The 19,270-nt window shown below is 33.9% G+C and overlaps 1 protein-coding gene across 3 annotated transcripts in view; it reads right to left on the bottom strand.

Annotated features, from left to right (window-relative positions):
* Window positions 1-1,964: 1,964 nt before the first annotated feature.
* Window positions 1,965-19,270, bottom strand: part of CFHR5 (complement factor H related 5) — a 32,067-nt gene continuing 14,761 nt past the window's right edge. For 2 of the 3 annotated variants that reach the window (XM_054558648.1, XM_009239720.3), the window contains 2 exons: window positions 6,986-7,168; window positions 2,958-3,154 (listed from right to left, as the gene is read on the bottom strand). In XM_054558648.1, the coding sequence (XP_054414623.1) occupies window positions 2,958-3,154; window positions 6,986-7,168 (380 nt within the window). Of the gene's footprint in view, window positions 3,155-6,985; window positions 7,169-9,165; window positions 9,349-13,466; window positions 13,644-15,534; window positions 15,715-15,836; window positions 16,020-17,474; window positions 17,652-19,270 lie in introns of all 3 variants that reach the window. The other variant, XM_024232363.2, reaches the window with a different exon arrangement.

Consider the following 19,270-nt stretch of genomic DNA (forward strand, 5'->3'; position numbering starts at 1 on the left):
GCTGAGTTAATGGCAATCCCATTGTTTAACTTTTTAAAAAACTGCAGGTTGTTTTCCAAATTGGCCAAACCATTTAATATCCCCACCAGAAGTGTATGTTGCTTCCAATTTCCTTGACATCATTTGTTATTATCTGACATCTTAATTACACCCATCTTTGAGAGTGTGAAGTGTTATCTCACTGTGGTTTTGATTCACAGTTACTTAATAATTAATGATGTTATACATCTTTTCATGTGCCTAATGGCCATTTATATATCTTCTTTAGAGAAATATCTATTTGAATCCTTTGCTTATTTTGAAATTGTCTTATTTCTCTTTTTTTGTGTGTTGTAAAAGTTCCTTACATATATTCTAGATACAAGTCCTTTATGACATATGCAATTTTGCAAATATTTTTTCCCATTGTGTGAGTTCTATTTTCCTTTTTTAATAGTATCCTTTGAAGCATGACATTTTAAATTTTGAGAAAATCCAATTTCTGTACTTTGTATTTTCTTGTTTGTGGTTTTGGTGTGATATCTAAGAATCCATTGTCAAATCTGTGGTGATGAATATTTTAAGTCTTAATTGTTACCTGTATTAGTAGTCCTATTTTTAATAGATACTTTAAAAAAACTTTTTTTTTTTTGAGACAGAGTCTCACTGTATTGCCCAGGCTGGAGTGCAGTGGCACCATCTTGGCTCACTGCAACCTCCGTCCCCCAGGCTACTTAGAAAAACCTTCTGACCAAAAATATTTTAACTAAGAAATGCTGTGTGAAATACAGGAATATCTAAAGTATATTTCTAATACTTCTTGTGTAGTATTTTCCCAAACTATGGTACATCAAAAAATAATAAAGTTGTTGCATGAAATCAGCATCATGACCAACATGGTCTTTATGCCCATCTTCTATTGCCTTGTTCGTTAGTGACAGTTTTGATCACTCTCTTCTGAATATAAAAGTAATATATGTTCAAAATGAAAAATGTAAAATTTGGGAAAACATGAAGAATTTGAAAATATTCCTCCCTCCCTCCCTCCCTCCATCCCTTCCTTCCTTCCTTCCCTCCCTCCCTCCTTCCTTCCTTCCTTCCTCTCTCTCTCTTTTTCTTCTTCTTCTCTCTCTCTCTTTCCCTTCCTTTCTTTCTTTCTCTGAGACAGAGTCTTGCTCTGTCACCCAGGATGGAGTGCAGTGGCATGATCTCGGCACGCTGCAACCTCTGCTTCCCAGGTTCAAGTGGTTCTCATGCCTCAGCCTCCCAAGTAGCTGGAATCACAGGTGTGCACTACCCTGTCTGGCTATTTTTTTCTATTATATTAGAGACAAGTTTTGCCATGTTGGACAGGCTGGTGCCGAACTCCTGGCCTCAAGCAATCCACCTGCCTTGGCCTTCCAAAGTTCTAGGATTACAGGTTTGAGCCACTGTGCCCAGACTATTTTAATTTTTTAAACCTACACCACATAGAATTATTAAAGCCATCATTTTTATTTCTCTCACTCTTTCTTCTATAACCATTTATACACATCCAGATAATTCTGTATATGCAATTTTGTAACCTAATAATTTTCACATTTTTGTATGTGTACATCACCTCTTCACTAGATTAGAAACTCCACAGAAGGACTGGTTAAAACTTCAAAGTCTATTCTTTCGGCTGGGCGCGGTGGCTCACGCCTGTAATCCCAGCACTTTGGGAGGCTGAGGTGGGCGGATCACGAGGTCAGGAGATCGATACCATCCTGGCTAACATGGTGAAACCCCGTCTCTACTAAAAAGACAAAAAAATTAGCCGGGCATGGTAGTGGGTGCCTGTAGTCCCAGCTACTCGGGAGGCCGAGGCAGGAAAATGGCGTGAACCCGGGAGGCGGAGCTTGCAGTGAGCCGAGATCGCGCCACTGCATTCCAGCCTGGGCGAGAGGGAGACTCCGTCTCAAAAAAAAAAAAAAAAAAACCAAAAAAAAAACCTTCAAAGTCTATTCTTTTATAGCAGATAGTGCATTTAATACTTTAAGGGGTATTTAGTGTTGGATAGGTAGCTAGACTTTCATTAGAGGATTTATAAATATTTATTAATACTTGCTACAACCACAAAAATTGACAGCTTTTGCAGGTTTTTAAGTGATAATAACATGAAGATAGAGACTAAAATAACATCTACATTTCCTTTTAAATAAAGTTAATTCAGAAAGTTTCAAAGTTATCCTATAATTTGAGACAAACACGAGGGATTAGATGAATTAAGTACTGAAGTGAGAACATTTACTGTTTCTGTGGACATTTATGAACAAAATCCCCCATATTGTGATTTGCCCAGGAACAATATGAGTTTCTCCTGTGGTTTGAATGTGTCCCCGAAAGTTTATGTGGAAACTTAACTTCCAATGCAACAGTGTTGTCAGGTGAGATCTTTAGAAGGTGATTGAGTCACGAGAGCTCCATCTTCTTGAATGGATTAATGCCATTATCATGGGATTGGATTGTTATCTCAGGAGTGCTGTCTTTATAAAGGATGAGTTTGCCCTCCTCCCCGCCCCCACCACTCTGTCTCTTTCTTTTTTTCTCTCACTCCCATGTACATGCTCTTTTGCCACGTGATGCCTTCCACCATGTTGTGATGCCTTCCAGCATATTATGATGCTTCGAGAAGACCCTCACCAGAGGCAGCCCCTCAATCTTGGACTTCTCAGCTTTTAGATTTATGAAACAAATAAACTACTGGTTAGAAGTTACCCAGTCTGTGATATTCTGTTATAACAATGTAATATGGAATAAGACACTCTTCTATTAAGTGAAACATTGTTCTCTCAGCTTACAAATTTCTAAAACTCTAAAAATCCAGAGTTCTAAATAAAACTGAGTTAAACAACACCTGAAAGAATAAAAGAAGTAACTACAGAATTGGCTACATAATGGCTACTTTTAGCATAGATGGATGTTTGAAGAATATATTCAGGAAAATTATGCTTGCTTCATTCACATATAGGATATTCAAATTTCCCTTCCTGACAGATTGCTCGAAATGATGGTGATGATATCTTCGCTTTATATGGGAATTTACACTGAAATTCAACAGCATCCCCTGTTTTTGCATAGAGTTTTCCATCGTTTCTCCATTTTAACTGTATGTTATTTTTGTTCATGTTTTCTTCCGATACCACACATGGATCTGAAAGAAGAAATGGTAAAATAAAATAAATAAATAATAATACATCTTTACCTTTCATAGAATAGTGAAATTGCATTTAAGAATATTTTGGAATTAAAATGATGAAAAATATTAATATTTATTTAAAAAATAATATTTATTGAGTTATTCTTGGTACTGCTCTTAGCACTGTGTATGGGCTAATATGAGGAAATGAATGCTAAGAGATTTTCTCAAGGCTACACAGTTTACTGAGTGTTTTGAGCCAGAATATGGATCCTGCCAGTATGAGTTCAGAACCTGAGCTCTTTTTTTTCTCTTTCTTTTTTTTTTTTTTATTATTATTATACTTTAAGTTTTATGGTACATGTGCACAATGTGCAGGTTAGTTACATATGTATACATGTGCCATGCTGATGTGCTGCACCCATTAACTTGTCGTTTAGCATTAGGTATATCTCCTAATGCTATCCCTCCCCCCTCCCCCCACCCCCCACACCACAACAGAACCTGAGCTCTTAATTGCTATACTTCACTAAAAATTCTACCAGCACGAATGTTGTTTTTTTAGATATCTTTTTTATAATGTAATTATTTGTGAATCTTAACTTTTGTGAAACCTTGATTTCTGTAGAAAAAACAATGTTATCTTCTTCCCTGACCACAGATATCACTCATTCTTTCTTAAAATCATCACTTTATATATAATTTATATATATCTTATATATAATATATAATAGATAATAATATAAGGTGTATATATAACATACATTTATATGTATGTTAATTGTAATATATGTATGTTAATTGTATACATGTTACATACAATTTATATCTAATGTAATCAATGTATATCTAATGTATAAATATATATTTGTATATCATGTATAATATATGTATTATATATAATGTATAATATACTATACATAACATATTATATGTATAATATATTATATGTATATTATATATTATATGTATCATGTGTATATAAGTATACATATATTATACATACTTATGTATATATAGATATATGTATATGTGTATACATATATGTTAAAAATATATGTAATATGTAATATGTAATATGTTTATATTACATATACACACATGTATATGTAATTATACACTTGTATGTATATTAGAGTGCTTAACTCTCCACATCCTTGCCAAGTCTTTATGTTATATACTTTTTTCTTTTTGCCGATTTCCTACTTGAACATTGACACTTCACTGAAATTTTATGTTCGTGTAGACAAGCATCTTTTCATGCTTGCCATATGTTTTTCATTTTCTGTTTATGTACCTTACATAATTTTTATACTGAATTTTGATTGATTTGTAAAAATTCTTATGTGTTAAGCACCTGAGAATATTCTCCATAAATCGAGAAATTTTGAAGTTATCTTTAGCCCCTCTTTCATTTGATTCCTGTTTTTTACCTACTAGTCAAGACTCTAATCTATCTCTGCCAGGGCCTTAAACAATTTCCCCATATTGCATGTTTTCTCGGTGTAAAATAACCACATGTTCTTAGTCAACTGATAATTTAAAAATACTACATTGGGCCGGGCGTGGTGGCTCACGCCTGTAATCCCAGCACTTTGGGAGGCCGAGGTGGCTGGAACACGAGGTCAAGAGTTCGAGACCAGCCTCAACAACAGGGTGAAACCCTGTCTCTACTAAGAATACAAAAATTAGCCGGGCATGGTGGCATGTGCCTGTAATCCCAACTACTCGGGAGGCTGAGGCAGGAGAATCGCTTGAACCTGGGAAGCGGAGGTTGCAATGAACCGAGATCACGCCACTGCACTCCAGCCTGGGTGACAGAGCAAGATTTTGTCTTGAAAAAATAAAAATAAAAAAAGATGCTACGTCAAAAAACTGCTATTAAAAATATGTAATGGCTCCCTACTTCATTCAATATCCATGAACCATCCAAATAAATTTATGTCTGGTTTTGGAAAAAATTATATCTTTTTTTTTTTGATGGAGTTTCACTCTTGTTGCCCAGGCTGGAGTGCCATGGTGCAATCTCTGCTCACTGCAACCTCCACCTCCCAGGTTCAAATGATTCTCCTGCTTCAGCCTCCCGAGTAACTGAGATTACAGGCACGTGCCACCCACACCTGTCTAATTTTGTATTTTTAGTAGAGACGGGGGTTTCTCCATATTGGTCAGGCTAGTCTCGAACTCCTGACCTCAGGTGATTCTTCCTGCCTTGGCCTCCCAACGTGCTGGGAATACAGGCGTAAGCCATCATGCCTGGCTGGAAAAAATTATTTCTTCAGAGCTGTCTAATCTTAATCTCCTGTCTCATGGGAAATAAAATTATTTTACATTTCATAGTTAGATCATGTTTCCTTGAATTTTCTAGATATCTATGATGGGTTTTTTGCTTGTTTGTTTTCGTGATTGTGTGTTTGTGTTTGTTATTGTTCAAAATACTGTTTCGTTTTGCTAGAATGCCCTTCCTACAAACTCTGATTGTCAACATGGTACACACTTTTTAGGTTACAAATTTTGTTCTTACTTTTCTTTTGGAAATTTATTTTATGATCACTGGCCATGATAATTTCTGCGTATTTTAAATTATTGGACCATCTAAAACTTTGCTGTACTTAAAATATTAGATAATGGCATTTTTGTCTATACATCGATCACTCCAAGTTAAATCCTAGAAGTTACCTTTGAAACCCAGTTTTTCTTCATTCTAGCAAAATTTTTCAGATGATACTTCTGCCTTGTACTAACTCAACACTTTCTGAGTTTAGTTCCCACACAATTTTAATGATATCCTGGGAGAGGGGCTCACAGAGTAGCGGTTTGAAGCACTGTATAGGCCATAGTGGCATTGGGGTAATTTGTTACTACAGAAGGTGGAAGAAAGAGACGTCATCAGAAGGATGAATTTTCAAGACTATAACAAACTTCTGGTCTAGCCCTGTGAATCGAGGCATTGGGCAATAGTGAGAACTGCTGCAGGAACAGATCCTTATTATCATGGTCTGTTTTGGACACCAGAAAACAGAGGGGTTTATGGAAATTCCAGTTTTCTTCCACTTATTATAGAGTAAACTGATGTTCATGCTTTTCCCACAATTGGTGTTATTAATTCGCCCCATATCTTTGTATTTTGTCCCTTTTAGTTCGTCATGACCGATAAAAGAATCTCCTTTTAAGCCCTAAGAGTGAATCTCCAAATTTTCATAAGGCGTCTACGATGTTAATTTTTTTAATGCCACAAAGTGCACATGAATCTGTGGAAACTTAATATGTATATTGGCATTATTTTGTAGTAGAAAAAAATAGGGTGAAAAGAAGGGATAGTGAAGATTTGGAAAGTGGCTCAGTAACTCTTCCAGATTTTCTATCTCTCCTGCTAGAAATTCTGCCAACATGCAAGTAAAAAGCCATGTCAGTATTAGTCAACTAGGTGTTCTACCAGGGAAAGCTTTCAGGTTACAAGTAGAACCTCATATAGTATTAAATGACAGCTTTCCTAGACCAGTGTTTTTCAAATGGTCTCTGTGAGAAGTTCTCAGGGAGATGCTTATAACATGAAACAATTTAATGGTGTGCGAATAGGCCCCATAAATAGCTCTGGACTCTATAGCATTTCATAATGCATCTTATCACATGTAGGTCTTTAAAATTTTATTTATAGTTTTTAAATAAATTTTTCTCACTTTGCTTAAAGCAAATTTTTCAAATGTTTCTTTGTACGTATTTACATTTGACAGGAAAGATTTTGACTGAATGAAACTTAAGTAAGGGTTATTCTATGAAATTAGTCCATAAAAATTACATTATAAATATTAAATCTCAGATTCCAAGAGAATATTAAGAACTCACCTAGGCATCTTGGTGGTTCTGACCACTGTTTATTTCTGCATGTTACAGTTACAGAGCCCTGGAGTTTATAGAAGGACTGGCAACGGTACGTCACTGTTGACCCTGGAGGATATACTGATAATGGGAATGAGGTGATATCTCCATTGTTAATAGATGGAGGGGGCCCACAATATGCAGTAGACTCTGGAAAATCACATTTATTTGTTGAGACATTATGTTAGTTTAAACAAAATAATATAATAAAGCATCATGTATCATATCTTTAATATAAGGTGTCTGGAAATTCAAATAATTAATTACAGCATTTCTGTCATAAAGTCTGATTCAAAACATATTGTAGCTCCTTTCATGTTAAAGTGGAATTCATATAAAATACCGGGAATACTTTTTATTTAAGGCAGGAGAGACAGGTGAGTAAACTTCTGGTCTAGGTTCCTCCTCCACCCCTTAATATTCAATTGTTACTTAAAGAGGAAAGGTAAAAGTAAATAACTTTCTTACCGTTTCTAGTATCAGGGTGATGATTGCTTTATGCAAATAGCATATACCAACTAGTATGTGATCATAAACTTGTAGTTTTACTGAAAATGAATTGCAGACATACTCTTCTGCATTTACTTTTTTGACACCAAATAATATTGTAGGCATCTTTCCCTATCAATAAATGTTTCAACTTCATGCTAATGAAGAGATTTTGGGGAAAACTAAAAAAAGTAACAACTTCATGCTAAGATTGGCTGGAATACATTCAGTTGTACTGACTGATCTCCCTTTATATATCACCAAGAACATAAATATGAAATCACTAAGTAATCCTATCCCAAATGGCTTGTACCTCCTCTAGTTTCATTGAGTTACTGTCCTCGCTTTCTTAGATTGACTTCTTCATGATGACACTAGATTCTTTCACCTTTAAACTAGTAAAAGATCCTTCTTCATGAATTACCTCCTTTCTTCTGTAACATCAATGTCTCCCTTTCCACTTAATCATTCACCAACCTACAAACATGCTGAAAATGTCACAACTCAATAAGGTAAAATTTCACTTTATCCATATCTTCTGTCCGGTAACTGCCTCATTTCTCTATTCCCTTTCGAACACATTTACTTGTTTCTCATCATCCATGATCTTACTTTATCACCCCACATTCTTTCTTGAACACACTGCAATTTCTTACTCACCCACTATGGAAATATCTCTAGGCAAAATTACCAATGCTTTTTATTTAGCTAAACAGATTGTTCAATTATCAGGCATCTTGTCCAGCTCTAAGCACTCTTTGAAATATCTGATGTTTTGTCAAGTAATATTTTGAAATACGTGCTTTTGAAATGCAGCCATGTGGCACTTAATGACAAGAAGATATTCTGAGAAATGTGTCATTAGGCTCTTTTTTCCTTGTGTGAGCATCATGGAGTGAGCCTACACAAACCTAGATAATGTTGCCTACTACACACCTAGGCTATATGGTGCAGCCTATTGCTCCTATTGTCCCCAAACCCCTGGCTGCAGACCAGTACCCTCTGTGGCCTCTTAGGAACCGGGCTGCATGACAGGAAGTGAGAAGCGGGTGAACGAGCATTACTGCCAGCATTACTACCTCCTGTCAGATCAGCCAGGGCACTAGATTCTCATAGGATCTTGAACCCTATTGTGAACTGCACATGCAAGGGATCTAGGTTGATGCTCCTTATGAGAATCTAATGCCTGATGATCTGAGGCAGAGGAGTTTCATCCTGAAACCATCCCCCAACCTCCTCAGTCCATGGGAAAATTGTCTTCCACAAAACAGGTCCCTGATGCTAAAAAGGTTGGGTATTGCTGTCCTAGGCCACAAACCTGTACAGCATGCTACTGTACTGAATACTATAGGCCATTGTGACATGATGGTAAGTATTTGCATATCTAAACATTTAAACATAGAAAAGGCACAGTAAAAATATGATAGCAAAGATTTTTAAGAAGATGTAGAAATTTCAAACTTGTTTCTTCTATGAACACTGTTGGAGATAACTCTTAGAGAAACTTTTTTAAATGACAGAATTGGTTACTTAGCGATTTAAGGCTTTGGGGTACAGTGCAATAGATTAGTCATAAGTTCTTGTTTCTTTCTTTAGATAAAGCAAAGGGGATTAATAACCTCTTTTTAAGTGAAATTACTTAGAAATAAACTACTAACCAACACAGCGTGGTAATGATTGCCATTGTCCATCTTTACATACAATTTCTTTTGCTTCTGGAAGTAGATAGTTTTCTTTACAGAGAACAGCTACTTTTTCTCCATCCTGATAATTCACTGTGGTTGTCATATTCTGAGCATTAGGTATCTGAGGTGGCGGTGGGCAGAATTGTTCCCTTTTTTCTACAAAATATTGGAATTAAATTATATGATTAATAAAAGTTAAGTAAAAATAGCTCAACAGGGTAGTGTTTTAGGAAAATGGAACATTCAATGACACACACACACTATGTCTCTCTATCACTTTCTCTTTCTCTCTCCCTATATATAAATGTTATAATAACAAATATTTTTTGTGTCACTATAGTTTACAGTTTAAAAAGCGATTCTTTCTGTTATAACCATTAGTTTAAAATTTTCAGATGCTCTCTTGTATCTCCTGTTCATTATTCCTGCCAATTCTCTTGTATAATTTACAAATAAATTTCTTTAATTTTTTTCTAACTAACCCATATGATTCAAAAAGTTATGTACATTGAATTTAAACAATTTAAAACTAAAAATAAAAATGACAACAGTCAGAAATAACTATGATTTCCCCTAATAACTGAACCCTAGATCTCAATAAAGGATTTCCATGACTTGCATTTTCTTGTAAACATGAGAACGGCTGGTAATGAACATGACTGGAATGCCTCCGTTGGACTAGGAATTAAATTCTTTTTTGGTTGCTTGGCTTATTCTTAGGGAAAAGTTTTAAATGGTCAACTTGGATGTCAAAGCATTTTCTAAACATCCTGACCTGGGCTCATGCCCTTACAATGATCTCCTTCATCTCATGTTTTTCCAGAGTGGTGGCTACTGTCCACTGACACTTCCCTTTAAAATGGTGGGAATTGAACAATGAGAACACACGGACACGGAAAGGGGAACATCACACACCGGGGTCTGTTGTGGGGTGGGGGGAGGGGGGAGGGATAGCATTAGGAGATATATCTAATGCTAAATGATGAGCTAATGGGTGCAGCACACCAACATGGCACATGTATACATATGTAACAAACCTGCACGTTGTGCACATGTACCCTAAAACTTAAAGTATAACAATAATAAAAAAAAATTCAGTGAAAAAAAATTATTACTTTGAAAGTGATAGATTTTTTTTTCCTCGTATACTATTTTCATTTAAAAATCAAGATGGAAGAATGCATATCTACTCTTTCCTGGTTTAGCTAGATTAAATAATATAATAATTATATACAACAGATCTTCAATAAATTATTTGAACAGAAACTGAGGTCAGTATAAAATAAGCCAAAACATACATATTGTCCAAAATAGGAATTTTATATTGGATTTTTCCTTATTTTTTCAAGGTCAGAAAGGCAAAATAGTGCAAATCTAAACAGAAACTGTTCCTGTGGAAATCTAGATAGATATCCGGGACTGGGGCCCACTGATGCATATTTTATGTTTTATATGACTCGTCCTACTTGTTTACTGGTTTAAGAAAAGCGTGAACTTAAAGTACTTAATTCCAGATGCATCTTATTCTAGTCAACCATTAACAAGACCAGTCTTTTGTGATCAGTGTTGTTTCAGTAATTAACTGCAAAAGAAAATAAAATTAGCCTGATATTATTATTGTTAGTATACATTTTTGATTAGCAAAGTTTGGTCATGAGTTTGAAGAAAGTCTATGAGGAGCACATGAAAAGAGGATATCAGGCACATTTGATAGATAGATGGGTCAGTTTTCAATATTATTTATTATTTAGAAGCTCTTCTACTTAGATGTCTTATTACCTCTTTGTTTAGGTATTTTGTAAACATTTTGGAAACTAAACATTTTTGTTGTTTATGAATTTCTGTTTGGTGGTTTAAGTATTTTTATTTAAATACATAGTCACAAAGATGAATACTTATTGAGTATCATCAAGACTCTTTTGAATGAGCATCAAGGCCTGTGCTGCCAATCCAGGGACTCAGCAGTTACCTGCTATCAGCCCCCTAGATGTCCCAGTGCCGGGAAATAGGCAAACTGAAGGTGTCTGTAATGTCAAATGTACAAATAATAATGAGAATTTCATCAACAAAGTCCCAACTAAGTGAGTTAGATTATTCAAATATCACACATATGCTATTGTTTTTATATTTTAGGTAAAAAGAACATTACACATGATCTCAGTTGCCCACCTTACTTTCCTTTTAGAATTGGACATCTGTTTAGAAATTTCTGCCTAGTAAAGACAGAGTCTGGTTGAAACAGCACTGATATAAAAATCTGGAAACAAGTTCCAGTCTTGATTTTGACCAAATAACTTCTTGAAGCCATGTATTTCTGATGCATAAAATGAGAAATTTTATTATCTTTCTCAAGAACAAGCAAGGTGTGTAACAAATATTTGCCACCTAATAACGTTCTTACCTAATTTCCAGACTACTAGCTACCAGCTCTTCTCAAAACTTTAAATAAGGCTTCTTCCTTATTTTGATACCTATGACTCATAGTATTTTCCTTCTCTTTATGCTTGTAATTTATTTATTTAAAAATTTGAACTCATATTATTATTCCCTGTATTTCACTTTTCATCTGCTCTTTGGTTGTAGAAATGTTTATTTGTGTATGCACACCATTCTTGATTAGAGTCAACTCATTTAGACAGCTCTGCTTATCAATCTTTTCAAAACATTAGTTTCATGTCTTGGATTAGTTGGAAATACAAGGTTCTATTTCATTTTCTTCTGCTTTTATTTTTATTATTTCCTTATCCTCCTAATATCTGAATTCATTTTTCCCCCTAGCTTTTTAGAATATACATATATATACACACACACACATATATATATACACATATATACATATATATACATATGTGTGTGTGTGCATATATATATATATATATATATATATATATATATACTTTTTTCCAAAATAGATAAGTTTAAGACTATGAATGCCACACCATTCTAAATTTTGGTTAGGTTGCATCTCATAGGTTTTACTACGTGTCCTTGTAATTATAACATAGTTCTTAATATTTTAAACATTGCATCACTAGGTTATTTGGAAATAAATTATTTCCTTACCCAAAATGAAGGGTAAGGAAGTGGATAACTTTTTATCCACTTTTAATGTTATTTGTTTGTGGTTATAAAAAGTCATCTACAGGGCTTTAATATTTGAAGTTGTGAGAATTATTTTGGGCAGGATGACTGCCAATTTAAGTAAACATTTCATGGACACATAAAAGGCTTCAAACTTCTTTCAACTATCAGAATATTTCTCTTCCTCAAATAGAAAAAATATAAAATGAAATCAAATATTTTATAAACATAAAAATGTTCCAGTTGCTTTAAACAAATTGTAGTTATCTTATTTTTTGAAATCCTTATGTATTTAAGTTTAAGAATATATTCCAGTATTTTTCCTCACAATTTCTAATGATATCACACTTTTTGCTATAAATTAGTATTTTATCTCATTAATGTATATTTTATATGATTTCTTTCAAATTATGACCTTGTGTGTAAACTCCTATCCTTCCTGTGGTTGAAAATTTCTTTATTTTGGAATCATTAGTGAATTACATTGGTATATAGAATGACTGGTTGCCAGTTACTTTCACTAAGCACTTTGAAGAGATTACCCTATTTTCTTCGGCTTTTGATGTTGCTGATGAGAAGTCTGCAGTCTATCTTCTCTCTTTTATTGTCATTCCTTTATAAGCACTTTGTTTTCTCTAGTTCTGGTTTATTTTAATCTAATATGGTGCCCCATTTTATAATTACTTGTAATTTATAATCCTATTACTCAAATTAAATGATTTGAATATAAGCCTTCGAGGAATGTGAGACTTATTCTTAGGGAAATAATTGATTACTCAAATATATTTTCTTTCTCAGCCTACTTTTTACTCAGCCTACTATCTGGTCCAGAATTGGCAATATCTGTTAGTTTTGTTTCACAGTGCATAATTGGGGTTTTAATTGTTTCTTAATGTCATTGAAGATTAAGTTTTGTTCTTTTTTTACAGTTCTTTATTTCTTTTTTTCTTTCAAGGATTTGTGAGACTGTAATAGAGTAAAAACAGCTTTACTCTCTCATCTTTAGCAGAAAGCCAAGGCTTTTAAAGAATAACATTTGTCTGGAAAGAGTATTATAACTAGTTGCTAACTTTACTATTAGCATAGAAATTATATGCCACAATAAATATTTAATTTAAAAACATTCTAATTTCAAAATAATTTTTCTTGTAAAGAAGCAACAGGATCAACAAAATGTTTTAAACAAATCTTACCTGTGCAGTGTAGTTCAGGATTCCATTTCCCGTTTATGCAAACTGAGTGCCTGTATCTGAAGATGTCTGAACATCTGTAACGTATTCTAGCATTATGATTAAATTCATTCCCAGATAGCTTGAATAATGCTTTTATATTAACTCCTGCTATTTTGCACCTCTTAAGTTGGTGTGTTGCTATAAAAATAATATTAAATAGAAGCTAAACAATTATGTCAATAAAATATCTGCAATATTAATAGCATAATTATGTTTGATGCTTTTAAGCAACATCACAAAAATTCTTGATCTCATTGCATAAAATAGACAATGCTGTTGGAAAAAGAAAAAATAAAACAAAAAACTGTATCCCATCTTTGAATGACAGGAAAGTAGGTCAGAAAGTTTTCTGGGAAATGAAAGTGCAAGATAGGTTTTCCTGGTGGGAGTTTTGACTGAAAGATAGTTCTTAGGAAGCTACAAATGAATTGTTAGAGGCTCTGAAAATGTACACATGTATGATTGTTTTGCACTAAACTATCTTAAATATCTTCAAAACATTTAAATAATAAAAAGAGGCAGTACATGGTTAAGTTGTAGGAAGCAAAGCATCAGTAAGAGATAGATCTGGGTCCCCCTTGAAGTTCAATGACTCTCACATTTCAAAAGCTCAGCAAAAACTCTGACTCAGTAAGTCAGAGTATTCTCAGGGGAAAAACTCACTGATAATAACACAACTGAGCTTCAGAACATAAATTCCTAATAAGCCTCTTGCTTGTCTAAGTTGTTCTTATTGTTACATTTCTTTCCCGTTTCCTATAAACATGTAGATAGTTATGGAGCCTTTTCCTTAGTGTGTAAAAGGATGGGATAATGAGACATGGAGTGTGCTCTGCTACTTCTATGCTTACAGGTGTTTTTCTGCAATAGTTTCTATTTTTAATTCACCCCAAATGGGGCTAGAGGTTGATATTTATGTACTCCTTGCATAAAAGTTGATGACCATGAAGATATATGATCTACATCTTCCCATAACAGCGTTCTGGCTCCTGGTAGTGGAAAACATTCCCTCACAATAGGTCATCACGGATGGCCACTGACCAGGTATTTGCCTGGGACAACGGGTGGCAACACCTACAAGTAATTTTTCCCAGCAATGGGTGGGCCAGTTGATTATCCAAAAGTCCAGGAGATGGAGAGAGAGGAGGTTCTGTTTCAGTTTCTGTAAGGAGGAAAACAGCAGCGGAAAGTCTGCTTGTCTTTAAAGTTCAAAATTAGAGGCTTTAATGTATTGAGGTTGCTAGAGATAGGACAAAAGAGGCCAGGATCTGAGGGTGTCGGGGAAAAAAAAACCCTGCAAGTACTTAAGTGTCAAGGCTGGAAGTCCTGAGGCTGCAAGGTAAGAGTAGAGCACACAGGCTGATAGACTACTACTACTTACTACTTCTGTGGAGGAAACCGACTAACTAGAAAATTAGGAATAGAAATAAGAGAATTATGGGGACAGAAAGAGCAAGGATCATGCCAAGTTCCTGGGTCCTAGTCCCCTACTCTTCTTCTATGAAGGGATTCCAAACACTCTGGAATTTAATAGAACTCAAGCTACATTGTTATTTTTTAGGTTGTTCTATCTGGAACATGCTGAGGTAAAGACTGAGTTAAAGCAATGAAATAAAAGAAATTAAATTGCCATCATTTGTAGAAATACAATATCCAAATTAAATATTAGAACTAATACAGAAATTCAACAAGGTTACTGGAAACAAAAATAATGTATGCAATTAAATCACATTCTTGCATATAGAAAGTATAACTATTCAAGCATATAAGTTAATAAAAGTTTCCATTCATCATACCAGAAAAATCTCAAATAAATTGGTGAAGAAATCTGTGCAGTAATAACAAGAAATTCATAAAACCATATGGCAAAGTTTAATGTAAGACCTGAATAAATGGATTGACATATTTTACTTGTGAAAGGAAGAGTCAGTATCAATAAAATTGTAATTCTAGCCAGATTTATACACTTTATGCAATCCCAATCAAAATTATAAATAATCAAATATAAAGTTTAGGAATGTTTTCTCACCAACACACACAGGAAGCTCTGTCCATATTCCATTAATACAGGTAATCATGTTATTTCCAATCATTGCATATTCATTTCTGCAATTCACCTCGACTGAAACTCCATGTTGATAGGGAGGGACAGACAGCTGAACATAACCATACTCGAGTTCAGGTATGTATCCACATGTTTTCACTTGTTCTAAGAAAATGTAATGAAATGAATGCTTACTCTGAAAATATTTTAAATCTATTTACATGTGTATTTATATATAAGTGCAAAGTAATACTAACTGTTCTGTTTAAATGTTAATATATATTTACCAACACAAGTGGGTAAAGTTGTCCATTCTCCATCCACACATTGTATTTTCTTAGGCCCGTTTATTATAAAATTAGGATTGCAATCATATTCTACTACTTCATTGTGTCCATATTCCTCTTTTCTTATCTCCTTAACTTCACCATTGGAGAGTTGAGGAGGTGGACCACATGATCGTACTTGTTCTATTATAAAGAAACCATAAATAATGCTTAAATGGTCTTATAAGTATAGCAAAATGTGGAGTTACTATATTTTTGACTTAGAAATTAATTATCTTTATATTGCACTTCTATTTTTGGGGACGTGTTTTTTGCAGTGTACATAGTGTATTGACTGCATTCATTTCCTCAAATATTGACACTTTTCATGATGAACAATTTTGAGCAAATGAAAGGAGAAAGAATGCATAATGAACACTTATAAACTGATTACCTAGATATAAAAATGCTACACTTTGCCCTATTTACTTATTTTTTGTGAAGTAATTGAAAGTAAATGACAGTGAGATTTTAGTCCTAAATTCTTCAGAATGCTATCTCATAAAGACATTTGCTTACATATACAAAATATCTTTTTACATTTCACCAAATTAATAATATTTTCTTAGTACAATCTTATATCCTCTCTATATTTAAACATCCTGATTGTCCATCTTTCCCAATATTTTGTAGGCTGTTTATTATAATCAGGATATTAAGCTGTACCCTTGAAGATTTTTAAGTAAGTCAATAATCTGAATGTTATATAAAAGTAAATAGTTATCAAATATGTGATATAATATACATATGCAATGTATAGTTATAACTTTTATTAATATCTATAAATACTTTGATATGGTTTGGCTGTGTCCTCACCCAAATCTCATCTTGAATTGTAGCTCCCACAATTCCTACGTGTTGTGGGAAGAACCTGGTGGGAGGTAATTGAATTATGGGGCAGATCTTTCCTGTGTTATTCTCGTGATAGTGAATAAGTCTCACGAGATCTAATGGTTTTATAAAGGGAGGTTTCCCTGCACAAACTCTCTTCTCTTGTCTGCCATCATTCGAGATGTGTCTTTCACTTTCTGCCGTGATTGTGAGGTCTCCCCAGCCACGTGAAACTGTGAATCCATTAAAACTCTTTCTTTTGTAAATTGCCTAGTCTTGGGTACGTCTTTATCAGCATTGTGAAAATGGACTAACACATACTTCAAATAATGTGATAAGCCATTTTTCATAAAAATAGTGCCATCTGAAGCAGGTATAAATCATCATTGTTTTCTAATGAATAATTCATATATGCAACGACTTATTTTCTTAATTAATAAAATATAACATTGTTCATACAATATTTTTTAAAAGTATAAATGTTTTATTGAGCTAGATGGAAAAATCCTAAGATGTCTCAATTCCAGCTACTATATTTTGACCTATAAAATCCCATTATGTATTTTAAAACACAGAAGTAGAATTACTCCTTGATTACGGACACCTAAATAATCTATGCAACTCAATTACTGTAGGACCGCACACTTTCTCCTTTGCCATTTTACCACTTTGTCAGATTATAGATGTAATATAAGCTCCAATAAAAATATATAGGCATTATTATAAAAATCAAATTCTTGTTTCATCACTTATAAAATAAATACTGACCTTTGCATGTTGGAAAGTTAGGTGACCACCCAAATTGGTAACATTGAACTGAATCTGGTCCAACTCTTATAAGATTTTTTCTGCAGGAGAATTTCAACACATCTCCAACTTTGTAGCTTTCTTTTTTTGGCTGAGCATCTACATTGGCTTCTAAAATTGGAACATGACATTCTTCTTCTAAAAATAAAATTAAATGAACATATGTGAATTTTCATTGCAGAAACAAATTTAATATGTGCTATATAAAAATAAGATGCAAGGGGCTTCATATACAGAGTATAAAATATATTCTTGCCTTCGAGAAAACATATAAACTAATTATTTATACCCAACAAATATATCTAAGACCCCTCAGGCAAATTGGGAAACTGTACAGCAAGGTAACATTTTCTATGAGAATCTCTTCAGGATTGTAGTAATAAAGTTCTGTGAAGTTACTCATACAGTAAATTATTTAATTTGTTTAATTAGCAATATTAGTTTTAATTTTATTGTTTAATAAATAAGTTTAATAACATTATTTGTTTAGAATAGGAAGATTTTTTTCTCACTAAATAACAAAAAATTCCTTCAAGTAACAAAATAAAATTGCAACATATTTAATTACTTTTTGTAAAATAAAAAAAAATGATGTATAAAAAGTAGATATGTGGGCCTGACATGGTGGGTCATGTCTGTAATCCCAGCACTTTGGGAGGCCAAGGTGGGCAGATCACCTGAGGTCAGGAGTTCAAGACTAGCCTGGCCAACATGGTGAAACCCTGCCTCTACTGAAAATACAAAAATTAGCCAGGCATGGTGGTGGGCGCCTATAGTCCCAACTACTAGGGAGGCTGAGGCAGGAGAATCACTTGAACCCAGGAGGCGGAGGTTGCAGTGAGCCGAGATCACACCACTACACTCCAGCCTGGGTGACAGAGTGAGACCCTGTCTCAAAAAACAGTAGATATGTGAAACACACAAACAGGATACAACTAATAAATGTTAAGTTGAAGAGAATATTAAAAAGCAGATTATTCCAAATTTTACAAAAGTGTAACTAAATATCAAAGACTTTTAAAAAACCCATCTAGGTTTTTTGAATCTTTCCCTTATACTCAACTCTATCACTAATAGGTTTGTAAAAACTAACTCATGATGAATATATTCTGATTCAATTAGAAATAGATATGTATATGAATATCTGTGGTTTTCTCATTTAATAATCTTTCACTAATGGTTAGTTTATAAAATTATATATTAATTCTTGTGTAAGATAAATGACATTCAAGACAAAAATAATCTGAATAAATCAAGCATACACAAAAATAAAATTGAAATATGTTCTAACTAATAATCTCATAAATATTTTCAAACTAGCTAGTTTTATGTACTGTTATTGGCACTTTAATGTACTGATCACAGTTTACCTGAGCAAATCCCAAGAGAATGTGTCTTATTTCACTAAAATAAAATGTGTATCTCTAAATCTCTGTTTTTTATTCCAGTATTTTGCATGACAGTTCTTTATTGCTTGTTTATAGTCTTTTTTTATCTAATTGTTAAAAACAAAATGCCATTGAAAATAATTGATCTTGATTCTGTTCCAAGATGGCCAAATAGGAACAGCTCCGGTCTGCAGCTCCCAGCGTGATCAATGCAGAAGATGGGTGATTTCTACATTTCCAACTGAGGTATCTGGTTCATCTCACTGGGACTGGTTGGACAGTGGGTGCAGTCCATGGAGGGGCAGCCAAAGCAAAGCAGGGCATTGCCTCCCTCGGAAGTGCAAGGGGTTGGGGGATTTCCCTTTCCTA

Source organism: Pongo abelii, chromosome 1, assembly GCF_028885655.2.
Source record: "Pongo abelii isolate AG06213 chromosome 1, NHGRI_mPonAbe1-v2.0_pri, whole genome shotgun sequence".
In the NCBI taxonomy this organism is placed as follows: domain Eukaryota; kingdom Metazoa; phylum Chordata; class Mammalia; order Primates; family Hominidae; genus Pongo; species Pongo abelii.